The sequence below is a fragment of the Herpailurus yagouaroundi genome, unplaced genomic scaffold, assembly GCF_014898765.1.
Source record: "Herpailurus yagouaroundi ecotype Mexico unplaced genomic scaffold, PumYag 182, whole genome shotgun sequence".
Lineage (NCBI taxonomy): Eukaryota > Metazoa > Chordata > Mammalia > Carnivora > Felidae > Herpailurus > Herpailurus yagouaroundi.
In genome coordinates, this window is record NW_024412413.1 from 22043630 (window position 1) to 22056931 (window position 13302).

At 37.0% G+C, this 13302-nt stretch overlaps 1 protein-coding gene across 8 annotated transcripts in view; it reads left to right on the forward strand.

Moving 5' to 3' along the window:
- Positions 1-13302, forward strand: part of ANKS1B (ankyrin repeat and sterile alpha motif domain containing 1B) — a 909382-nt gene that overhangs the window by 309082 nt on the left and 586998 nt on the right. For all 8 annotated transcript variants that reach the window (XM_040491122.1, XM_040491120.1, XM_040491121.1 and 5 more), the window contains one exon: positions 671-851. In XM_040491122.1, coding sequence (XP_040347056.1) covers positions 671-851 — 181 coding nt within the window. The remainder of the gene's footprint in view (positions 1-670; positions 852-13302) is intronic.

Consider the following 13302-nt stretch of genomic DNA (forward strand, 5'->3'; position numbering starts at 1 on the left):
AAGAAGAAGAAGAAGAAGAAGAAGAAGAAGAAGAAGAAGAAGAAGAACAACAACAACAACAACAACAACAACAACAACAACAACAACAAAACAGAACTGCCTTAATTATGCTTCAACGTTTTAAGAGCTCTTTTATTATTATTTTTTTTCAATATATGAAATTTATTGTCAAATTGGTTTCCATACAACACCCAGTGCTCATCCCAAAAGGTGCCCTCCTCAATACCCATCACCCACCCTCCCCTCCCTCCCACCCTCCATCAACCCTCAAGAGCTCTTTTATTATTAGACTCTATATCCTCAGGGTCTGGAAAATGCCATATGCTTAATAAATGTTAGTTAAATGAAAGGTGTCTTTAAAATTTCAACTTTCTGAATTGATTATTAAGAAAAAAATTGGGTACTATATCTGTACAGTCTTCTGGGGAATTCTAACAAAAAGTCTAAGTTATTTTATCAGCTATGCCAAAATATGTTTTCAGTAAACAATTTTTTTAATTATTTAATTAATTAAGGGATTATTTAGTGTCTCTCTGTAAAGTACAATTATAATTTGAGTATAAAAACCAGATAGTTTGATAAAATCATCAGTTAGATTAAATCAATGGGGAGATTAGGCTGAAGATGAACATGATCATATTAATACTCTCATCATGCCCATTTATTTCAGCCTAAACAACGAACATCTATTGTGTCTTCTCTGGATTTTCATCGAATGAATCACAACCAAGAATATTTTGAAATCAACACATCTGCAGGGTGTGCAAGCTTTACTTCCAGCCCTCCTGTTAGTCCGCCCACCTCTTCTGTGGGAACCACAGAAGTCAAGAACAACGGAACTAGCCATACAGGTAAAGCAGTTCACTTTATGCAGCTATATTTTTGAACTTTTAAAACTAAAGCCTTAATGAGTTCAAGGAATTAAGAGGAACCTTCCTACAAATTGCACTGTGCTTTTCGTTCACCCACATGTATAACAATGTAGGGCATTACAATTTTTGTCAGAGTGTGAATATAATATTCTTGTTGAATACATTAATGGTCTTTCAGGTATTACATATTAAAGGATGATAATTTAATGTTATTATGGCAGTAAAAGAACCAGAGACCTGGAATGCTTTTCTTCCACTGCTGTTTACCCCTCTCCATACAGTGGTATCAACTCAATATAGGATTTTATTAATAGCTGATTTGAGGCCACAGAACCTGCGTCAACCTGGTTAAGATTGAGTTGGACGGTTTGGCCTAAGTGGGCTTTCAATCTACTTAAACCAAAGTGAACTTGGAGAGGAGAAGTGTGAGGAAATAAGGCTGGGGGTAAGGAGGTGATTAAGGAAAGTAACCACACCCACTGTTAACACATACCTGGTTCCACCCAATTGGATTTGCAATGTTTCCTTTCTCTGGGGGCAAGAAGCTAATAATTGTAAGTCCAAATGACAGAAATATGAGAAGTGGGACCTAAAGAATTTCCTCCCTTTATATTGAAGTGAACTATTCTACTACTTTCCCTCAAAGAGATATGATTTTTAAATCTACTAGCTATGATTAATATGGATTTTAGAATCATAAGGTATCATTTATATGGGTATTCCGTATAACCTTTGTTCAAAATGAGTATTGTGTATGTGTATAAATGTATGCACTCTACGTAAGTCCTTTACTCTTACTGTACTTTTAAGAGCACTGATACAAAACAGTCCAAAAATATCCAGAAAATTATTTTCCCCTAGGAAAACTAAGATTTAAAAAATAATGATTAATGAAAGTGGTGACATTGATATTTTATGGAAGCTGTTATCTAATCTTTTCATGGCAACCAGAGTGATATTCATAAAAGGTAAATCAAAGTATGTTATCATCATTAAGCTCAGTGGCTTCTCACTGAACTTTGAATAAAATTCAACTTCTCACCATGGCCAGTGAAGTTCAATATAACCTAGCTCTGACCAGCTCTTTAACCTAAGCTCTAGCAAACTCATCTCGGACCACACTGGCCTTCTTTTCTAGGCATTCTAGTTGTGGGGCTTTTGTACATTGGTTCCTGCTGCCTGGAATCTCTGTCTTCAAATTTTCATGTGTCTGAGTGTCATTTGAGTTTTGGCTCAAATACACTTTCTCATAGAGGCCTGCCCAGATCACCTTATTTCGAGTAAGGCCCTCAATGTGATGACAATTATAATAGCAAAGATGCAAAAAGAACAATATAGTAATATCAATAACCAATAAGTTTCAAGCAAATACTTTAACGTTATGTATCACAGACTATTTTAGGCATTTTATGTGTATTAACTCATTTAAATCTCATAACTGATATGTGAATTAGGTATTATTATGATAGACAAGGAAACACAGATAGAGGATAAATAGCTAACTAGCCCATAATGGCAGACCTGGGATTCAAACTTGGTGGTAGTGTCCATGTTCTTAACCACTTTTCAACATTGTTTTTGTCACTTCGGTCAAATTTTCCTCTTTCCTTTTTCCAGATTCTTATTTATTACATAAAATTACATTCTTCATTTATTTCTTTATTATCTTCTCTCCTCTTTCTAGAATTGTAAGCTAAAATGAATGGATCCCTGATACATTGTGGGCACTGAAGTCAGGCTACCTAAGTTTGTTTACTAACCATGAACTAAATATCATACCTAGCTATAAGACTTAACCTCTTTATGCTATTGTGTTCTTAGGTGTAGAATTAAACTACCAATTAATTAATTATATTAACTTACTCTATAGCCTGGTAATGCACATAAGGTAATTAGCACTGTGTCTGGCACATAGTTAATGCTCAATACATGTTAGTAGTAGTCATTATGATATTAATGAAGACTAGCATTAATTCCTTGAACGTGAACATTTATTGTATGTCTGCCATGCACCAGATTCAACTTTATAGGAGAGGAAGGATGGGATATGATTTGTGAATAAAAATGGTATGTGGATCCCAGAAAGTGTCTGTATATATAATTATTACTCAATTAACACTGATTTGAATGACTATTACCAGATTTAAAATTCTAAAATGGGAGAGATGACAAGTGCTCTGATTCTTGCTTTAGGAAAATCTCAGCTTCATTTCAGTTAGTACACCAAGTGTTTCTTTGGATGATTAATTTTTGAGTTTTTTCAACAGTCCTTTGAGGTAAATAGAATATTTATTTATTTATTTATTTATTTATTTATTTATTTATTTATTTAAAAATTAAGACTAAAAGAAATGATAGGTCTATTCCCAAACCTCTGAGCACCAGAGTGAGAAGATAAAAACACACACATTTTACTACTTCCAGGACTCCACTGGTACCATCCAATGTGTGGAGAAATTGTAATTTGCCACACATTCCAAAATTGGTATTTTCAGGTCTGACCTTTGAACAGAACTGAAATCTAACCTTTTAAAGGTTGAAATGGTTTCAAACAGCATGTTACTGTGGTTTCCTAATGTAAGATGTCACCTCCTTATTACATTAAAAATTTTATAATAAACTGATATTTAGTAATAGTGTGGTAGGACAGTGCTGATTTGTTTTATATGAAGAGATAAAACTTTGAATTTTATACTAAAACTTTTAAGGTAGACATTCATCAACTTAAAATGTCTTATACATAGATGATTTATTATATTTTGTATTTAAAAACCTGCACATATAGGCACTACCACATAATATGCTTTGAAAGAGAGTGAATTCCAGAGTCAATAGTGTCACTGATTTGCTGGATATTTTTCATCAAATCACCTATCTTCTCTGATCTCCAATTTGCTCATCTGAAAAGGGGAAATAATATCTACTCCTTGAGTACTTGTAGTAATAAATTAGCTTTATTTATGTGAATACATTTTGTAAACTATAGAAACTAATATTCTTCTTTAATACTATCATCATTGTTGTTTAATATTATTATTTTTCTTCCATAGTATTATTGTTTGAAATCTATAGTAACCTTAAGATAGAAATAGCCTAGGTCTGTACATAGGTCTGTACTTATGCCAGGATAGCTGACCTTTTCTTGAATTAAAAATATAATCTAAATTATTAGATAAATCTATATTTTATAAATGATGACATGCACAAGAATTAATCTTGACAAAATGTTATTTACAGAACAAAGATTAATATACCCTCAAAAAAGGAATTTTATGCTGTAAAAAACATTTTGAATAAAGGACCCAACGAGTTTATTATAATAGACATTTCAAAAGTAGCTTGAATTATAACTAAAGCTTTCTACTTGAAAGGCACTGTCTTATATAATCCAAGTATCAATTTATGAATCATCAAAGAAAGTTGTTAGAGTGAAAGACCTTTGGAATTGTACAGACTCGTGAATGATATAAATAGGTTTACATTTAACTAGAAAGATCACTTTAGTATTAAATGTGGTAGATAGATTTGAGATAGATTTGCCTGGAGGTGGGGAGAAACAGTGTCATCAGCAATGGAAAGATGTAAATGGATTTGAAAGATATAGGAAAAGAGTCATCAACAGGGTGTGATAACTGATTGGACGTATGATGGTAAAGGGAAAAAGTTCAAGGAAGCCTCTAAAGTTTCTGATGCTTAAGCACACTTGTCACATCAAATTACCATTCCCTGAAATATATAATATTTGTAGGTAAGAAGGGGGTGCAGTTAGATCATGTTGGACTTAATAGACCATTATAAGGACTTTGGCTTTTACTCGGAGTGAAATGAGGAGCACATTCAGGTCTTTGAGAAGAGTGACATTATCTAACTTCAATTTATGAGTTTTATTCTATTGTGTTGAGACTGGATTGAAGAAGAGGAACAGAGTGGAAGCAAGAAGGCCAATTTGGAAGTTATTATAGTGGTTAAGTTGAGAGATGAAGCCAACTCAGATCAAAGGTGAAAAGTGGAGGTATAGAGAAATGGGTGGATATTAGTCATATTTTTAAGGTAAATCCAATAGGATTTCATGATGGAGTGGATGTAGTATATGAGAAAAAAAGAAATAAGGAAAACTGCAAGATTTTTATCCAAAACAACTGTCAGAATGGATTTACTATGGTCTGAATGTAAGAGGTTGTCAGAAAAGCAGATTTGGTGAACAGGGAGAAATTTGGTGTACCAGGAGTACACTTTAAGTTTGACTACTTGGTATCTGAATAGATGTGTCAAGTAGGCAGCTGAAGGTCCAGTCTGAAGATACAAATATCAGTATATAGATGATATGGAATGAGTGTAGATAGAAGATCAAAACCCGAACTCGATGAAAGAGGGGATAAAAGGCAATACCAGCAAAGGATACTGAGAAGGAATAACCTGTTAGGTTGGAGGAAATATTCTGATGAGTGTTGTGTTCTGAATTCAGATGCAGAGAGTTATTAAGAAAGAAAGAGTTATCATCTCTGTCAAATGTAGCTAACAAGTTGAATAAGATAAGGCCTGGGTCAGATTTGGCTAGCAGGTTTAACAATGTGGAGGTTATTACTGACCTTGACAAGAGCAATTTTATTGAAATTGATGGGGCAAAAGCTGAACATAATTGATTTAAGAGACAACGGGAGGATGAAAAAAAGTCTTTTCAAAAAGGGGACACCTGGGTGGCTTAGTCGGTTAAACATCCGACTCTATTTTGACTCAGGTCATGATCTCACATTCCATAAGATCAAGCTGTCATTGGGCTCCGTGCTGACAGCATGGAGCCTGCTTGGGATTTACTCTCTCCTTCTCCCTCTGCCCTTCCCCTGCCTGCTCTCTCTCTCTCAAAATAAATAAACATGAAAAAAAATTAAGAGGGAATGGGAGAAAAGGACTTCTAGAGCAAATATAAACTGCCTTTTCAAGAAATTTCTTCCAAGGAGAATTATAAAGTTGTGATGAAGGAGGAGAAAGAGAAAATGCGTTCCTAAGAGGAGAGACTGGCTTTAGACAGGAGCATGGGAAACAGGCAGCTGTTTTCAGTGTGAGTACAAATGCTGAACAGGATCCATGTGGTGAGAATCTGAGGAACATGTGTTCTGATAGTTTCTATTTTCTCTATAAAGAGGCAAGCAGCAGTATCAGTTGAGAACAAGGATAGAGAAGAAGATGTGGAGTTTGAGGAAAGAGAAGAGGGAATAAAAGAGTTATTTGGGAGAAAGAGACAGTGAATGGAAAAGGAAGGTGTGGTGTAATTGCCTGGCAGCATTAAGGTCCCATTTGAGGTTCATGTTCATGAACTCAAAGTTGGATTGGCCAATGTGGTTCTCTGTTTTTCTCCAGTTCAGTTCAGGTGGAGGAGCACAGGTACATCGTTTTTGTAGAGTTGAACTTTACATTATGGTTTGTCAAATGGATATATTGAAGTAAAGAACAAGGAAATATGAATGCAAGAAGATGAGAGTAATATTTGACTATAAAATTTAAGATGGAAAAGTAAGAAAAAGAGGACAATAAGGGAACAAGTAACAGTGAAAAATTTAAAGGATCCTTGGATTGGAGATTCCAGTGGGGTCAAAGAATTGCTGGAGTCAAGGTACTAAAGAAGTGGACTGGAATAATAAGAGGGAAATTCAGAGAGGGGGTGCACCAGAAACCAGCAACAATTATAATTACTGGTAATTACAGAGTCTTAGGACTATGAAGGTGAGCACCTGAGTTAGCCTATCCCTCCACAAAATGGCCTTAAATAATGTGATTAAATAGTACAATTTTTAGATGAAATATTTGATGTATTTTTACATTGATCTGCATGCATAATATTTAAATTAGTCTTTCCATTTGTTAGGTTCACCTCTTCTGTACTTTTTCCCACCCTTCCCTGAGATGCCAAGACCTCTTATGTTATTCCTTGGCTGCCTAGGGCCTCCTGAGAGCGGTATTCCATTGAGGATTGCTCCTTTAGGGGACTTGTTCTCTTGACCACCATGCATCTTCCTCTCAAATGAAACTTTTGAATGACCTGAGAGCCCATCTGATAAGGTATTTCAGTCTTTGGGGTACTCTTAATAGTTGCCAATGTGTTCTTTTTGCTCAGGTAGCAGGGTTTTTTTTTAACAGAGGCAGTGAGAGGTGGTAGAATTCTGCATCTATTTTAAAGGTAGAGGCAACATATTTTTTTTTTGATGGATTGGTTGTAGAATGTGAGAAAATGAGAGACCAAAGGCGTAACTCAAGTATTTGGGGTGCTTCTGACCATTGGAAGGATGGAGTTTATATTAATTTAGGTATTTAAATTTGAGACACTATTGGGTATCTATGTAGACAAGCCAAGTAGATAGTTGAGACAGTGGGGTAGGGTATGGTGGGAGGAAGCTATGTGATAAATTTATGTTTATCAAGAGTAAAGAGTATCTGTTTTAAAAGATTGAGAAACAGTGCTTTACCTCACAAAGAGTGACCTGTGAGATCTAAGTTCTGCAATGAAGATGTCCTGGACAGATGGGTTGTGAATTACTGGGGGAAAAGAAGCTAGGAATTACCAGTCATAAAGATAGTTCCACTTTATGAAAAGTTATATCCAGAAAGCTCTATGTATAAAAAATTTTGTGGGCTAGCCCCTTTGGGGACTTGCTGAGAAAGTTAACAACCCTAGGTAATTAATTAGCTCTAGTTTTGTTAGTAATTTCAAACATCACCTCCTGCTGAAGAAAACCTTTGGGGGGAGGGGATCTAAAAAGAGTAAGGTAAAAAAGTGCTTTAACCCAAATGGAAGAAATAACAAAAAACAAAAGCTTTTGAGTGCTTAGCAGTTCAGGATGCTTTTCTGCAAGGGAGAAAAAACATTAGAGGAAAACTAAAATTAGAACAGAGAGGGTGGCATGGACCTTTCACGCTGCTCGGGGATTGCCAGAAAGACAAACGAAGGCCTTCCTTTTAATTAGTTCACCAGACTGAAAATAGAACTGCTGAAAGCTGAGACAATGTTATTCCAGGAGCCACTGGACATAGGCAGCTGAGGGGGACTTTGGTCTCCAGCTGGCATGAAGACCAAAGCCAGGCTGCTGAGGTGATTGTTAAGCTCCATGCTGAGATTTAGGGTGAGGTGATACAGAGGAAGTTAAGGGCTAGTGAAAATGATGTGTAATCTTATCTTCGAGGTTTATTTCCTTAAAAATATGCAATAAACAAATGCTTGAATTATTGATTGTTAAATTCAGTGCTTTCAATACACCATGATTTTAGGTAGCCAGAGGAAAGCTTTTTTTTTTTTCAATATATGAAGTTTATTGTCAAATTGGTTTCCATATAAAACCCCGTGCTCATCCCAAAAGGTGCCCTCCCTCCCACCCCCCATCAACCCTCAGTTTGTTCTCAGTTTTTAAGAGTCTCTTATGCTTTGGCTCTCTTCCACTCTAACCTCTTTTTTTTTTCCTTCCCCCTCCCCCATGGGTTTCTGTTAAGTTTCTCAGGATCCACATAAGAGTGAAACCATATGGTATCTGTCTTTCTCTGTATGGCTTATTTCACTTAGCATCACTCTCCAGTTCCATCCATGTTGCTACAAAGGGCCATATTTCATTCTTTCTCATTGCCACATAGTACTCCATTGTGTATATAAACCACAATTTTTTTTATCCATTCATCAGTTGATGGACATTTAGGCTCTTTCCATAATTTGGCTATTGTTGAGAATGCTGCTATAAATATTGGGGTACAAGTGTCCCTATGCATCAGTACTCCTGTATCCCTTGGGTAAATTCCTAGCAGTGCTACGGCTGGGTCATAAGGTAGGTCTATTTTTACTTTTTTGAGGAACCTCCACACTGTTTTCCAGAGTGGCTGCACCAGTTTGCATTCCCACCAACAGTGCAAGAGGTTCCCATTTCTCCACATCCTCTCCAGCATCTCTAGTCTCCTGATTTGTTCATTTTGGTCACTCTGACTGGCGTGAGGTGATATCTGAGTGTGGTTTTGATTTGTATTTCCATGATGAGGAGCGACATTGAGCATCTTTTCATGTGCCTGTTGGCCATCTGGATGTCTTCTTTAGAGAAGTGTCTATTCATGTTTTCTGCCCATTTCTTCACTGGGTTATTTGTTTTTCGGGTGTGGAGTTTGGTGAGCTCTTTCTAGATTTTGGATACTAGCCCTTTGTCCGATATGTCATTTGCAAATATCTTTTCCCATTCCGTTGGTTGCCTTTTAGTTCTGTTGGTTGTTTCCTTTGCTGTGCAGAAGCTTTTTATCTTCATAAGGTCCCAGTAGTTCATTTTTGCTTTTAATTCCCTTGCCTTTGGGGATGTGTCAAGTAAGAGATTGCTATGGCTGAGGTCAGAGAGGTCTTTTCTTGCTTTCTCCTCTAGGGTTTTGATGGTTTCCTGTCTCACATTCAGGTCCTTTATCCACTTTGATTTTATTTTTGTAAATGGTGTGAGAAAGTGGTCTTATTTCAATCTTCTGCATGTTGCTGTCCAGTTCTCCTAGCACCATTTGTTAAAGAGACTGTCTTTGTTCCATTGGATGTTTTTTGCCAAAGATTAGTTGGCCATACGTTTGTGGGTCTAGTTCTGGGGTTTCTATTCTATTCCATAAGTGTATGTGTCTGTTTTTGTGCCAATACCATGCTGTCTTGATGATTACAACTTTGTAGTAGAGGCTAAAGTCTGGGTTTGTGATGTCTCCTGCTTTGGTCTTCTTCTTCAGAATTACTTTGCCTATTGGGGGCCTTTTGTGGTTCCATATGAATTTTAGGATTGCTTGTTCTAGCTTCGAGAAGAATGCTGGTGCAATTTTGATTGGGATTGCATTGAATGTGTAGATAGCTTTGGGTAGTATTGACATTTTGACAAAATTTATTTTCCAATCCATGAGCACGGAATGTTTTTCCATTTCTTTAAATCTTCTTCAATTTCCTTCATAAGCTTTCTATAGTTTTCAGCATACAGATTTTGTACATCTTTGGTTAGATTTATCCCTAGGTATTTTATGCTTCTGGGTGCAATTGTGAATGGGATCAGTTTCTTTATTTGTCTTTCTGTTGCTTCATTATTAGTGTGTAAGAATGCAACTGATTTCTGTACATTGATTTTGTATCCTGCGACTTTGCTGAATTCATGTGTCAGTTCTAGAAGACTTCTGGTGGAGTCTATCGGGTTTTCCGTGTATAATATCATGTCATCTGCAAAAAGCGAAAGTTTACTTCATCTTTGCCAATGTTGATGCCTTTGATTTCCTTCTGTTGTCTGATTGCTGATGCTAGAACTTCCAACACTATGTTAAACAACAGCGGTGAGAGTGGACATCCCTGTCGTGTTCCTGACCTCAGGGAAAAAGCTCTCAGTTTTTCCCCATGGAGGATGATGTTAGGTGTGGGCTTCTCACAAATGGCTTTTTGATCTCTAAGTATTTTCCTTCTATCCCGACTTTCTGAAGGGATTTTATTGTTGCTGGATTTTGTCAAAGGCCTTTTCTGCATCGATTGACAGGATCATATGGTTCTTATCTTTATTTTTATTAATGTGATGTATCAAGTTGACTGATTTGCGAATGTTGAACCAGCCCTGCATCCCAGAAATGAATCCCACTTGATCATGGTGAATAATTCTTTGGTGAATTATTCATGGTGAATAATAATTGAGAACTTTTGCATCCATATTCATCAGGGATATTGGCCTGTAGTTCTCTTTTTTTACTGGGTCTCTGTCTGGTTTAGGAATCAAAGTAATACTGGCTTCATAGAATGAGTCTGGAAGTTTTCCTTCCCTTTCTATTTCTTGGAATAGCTTGAGAAGGATAGGTATTATCTCTGCTTTAAACGTCTGGTAGAACTCCCCTGGGAAGCCATCTGGTCCTGGACTCTTATTTGTTGGGAGATTTATGATAACCGATTCAATTTCTTCGCTGGTGATGGGTCTGTTCCAGCTTTCTATTTCCTCCTTATTGAGTTTTGGAAGCATGTGGGTGTTTAGGAATTTGTCCATTTCTTCCAGGTTGTCCAGTTTGTTGGCATATAATTTTTCATAGTATTCCCTGATAATTGCTTGTATCTCTGAGGGATTGGTTGTAATAATTCCATTTTCATTCATGATTTTATCTATTTGGGTCATCTCCCTTTTCTTTTTGAGAAGCCTGGCTAGAGGTTTGTCAATTTTGTTTATTTTTTCAAAAAACCAACTCTTGGTTTCGTTGATCTGCTCTACAGTTTTTTTAGATTCTATATTGTTTATTTCTGCTCTGATCTTTATTATTTCTCTTCTTCTGCTGGGTTTAGGCTGTCTTTGCTGTTCTGCTTCTATTTCCTTTAGGTGTGCTGTTAGATTTTGTATGTGGGATTTTTCTTGTTTCTTGAGATAGGCCTGGATTGCAATGTATTTTCCTCTCAGGACTACCTTCGCTGCGTCCCAAAGCGTTTGGATTGTTGTATTTTCATTTTCATTTGTTTCCATATATTTTTTAATTTCTTCTCTAATTTCCTGGTTGACCCATTCATTCTTTAGTAAGGTGTTCTTTAACCTCCATGCTTTTGGAGGTTTTCCAGACTTTTTCCTGTGGTGGATTTCAAGCTTCATAGCATTGTGGTCTGAAAGTATGCATGGTATGATTTCAATTCTTGTATACTTATGAAGGACTGTTTTGTGACCCAGTATGTGATCTATCTTGGAAAATGTTCCATGTGCACTTGAGAAGAAAGTATATGCTATTGCTTTGGGATGCAGAGTTCTAAATATATCTGTGAAGTCCATCTGATCCAATGTCTCATTCAGGGCCCTTGTTTCTTTATTGACTGTGTGTCTAGATGATCTATCCATTTCTGTAAGTGGAGTGTTAAAGTCCCCTGCAATTACCACATTCTTCTCAATAAGGTTGCTTATGTTTATGAGTAATTATTTTATATATATGGGGGCTCCCGTATTCGGCGCATAGACATTTATAATTGTTAGCTCTTCCTGATGGATAGACCCTGTAATTATTATAGAATGCCCTTCTTCATCTCCTGTTACAGCCTTTAATTTAAAGTCTAGTTTGTCTGATATAAGTATGGCTACTCCAGCTTTCTTTTGACTTCCAGTGGCATGATAAATAGTTCTCCATCCCCTCACTTTCAATATGAAGGTGTCCTCAGGTCTAAAATGAGTCTCTTGTAGATAGCAAATAGATGGGTCTTGTTTTTCTATTCATTCTGATACCCTGTGTCTTTTGGTTGGCGCAGTTAGTCCATTTACATTCAGTGGTATTATAGAAAGATATGGGTTTAGAGTCATTGTGATGTCCATAGGTTTCATGCTTGTAGCAATGTCTCTGGTACTTTGTCTCACAGGATCCCCCTTAGGATCTCTTGTAGGGCTGGTTTAGTGGTGACCAATTCCTTCAGTGTGTTTGTTTGGGAAGACCTTTATCTCTCCTTCTATTCTAAATGACAGACTTGCTGGAGAAAGGATTCTCAGCTGCATATTTTTTCCTTTCGTCACATTGAAGATATCCTGCCATTCCTTTCTAGCCTGCCAAGTTTCAGAAGAGAGATCAGTCACAAGTCTTATAGGTCTCCTTGAATATGTTAGGGCACGTTTATCTCTAGCTGCTTTCAGAATTTTCTCTTTATCCTTGTATTTTGCCAGTTTCACTATGATATATCATGCAGAAGATCGATTCAAATTACGTCTGAAGGGAGTTCTCTGTGCCTCTTGGATTTCAATGCCTTTTTCCTTCCCCAGATCAGGGAAGTTCTCAGCTATTATATCTTCAAGTACCCCTTCAGCACCTTTCCCTCTCTCTTCCTCCTCTGGAATACCAATTATGCATAGATTAATTCTCTTTAGTGCATCATTTAGTTCTCTAATTTTCCCCTCATACTCCTGGATTTTTTTATCTCTCTTTTTCTCAGCTTCCTCTTTTTCCGTAATTTTATCTTCTAGTTCGCCTATTCTCTCCTCTGCCTCTTCAATTCAAGCCGTGGTCGTTTCCATCTTATTTTACTGCTCGTTTATAGAATTTTTTAGCTCCTCCTGACTGTTCCTTAGTCCCTTGATCTCTGTAGCAAGAGAGTCTCTGCTGTCCTCTATACTGTTTTCAAGCCCAGCGATTAATTTTATGACTATTATTCTAAATTCACTTTCTGTTCTATTGTTTAAATCCTTTTTGATCAGTTCATTAGCTGTTTTTATTTCCTGGAGATTCTTTTGAGGGGAATTCTTCCATTTGGTCATTTTGGATAATCCCTGGAGTGGTGTGGACCTACAGGGCACTTCCCCTGTGCTATCTTGAGTAACTGGAGTTGGTGGGTGGGGCCACAGTGAGACCTGATGCCTGCCCCCAGCCCACAGCTGGGGCCACAGTCAGACTGGTGTGTGCCTTCTCTTCCCCTCTCCTAGGGGCGGGATTCACTGTGGGGTGGCTGGCCCGTCTGGGCTACTTG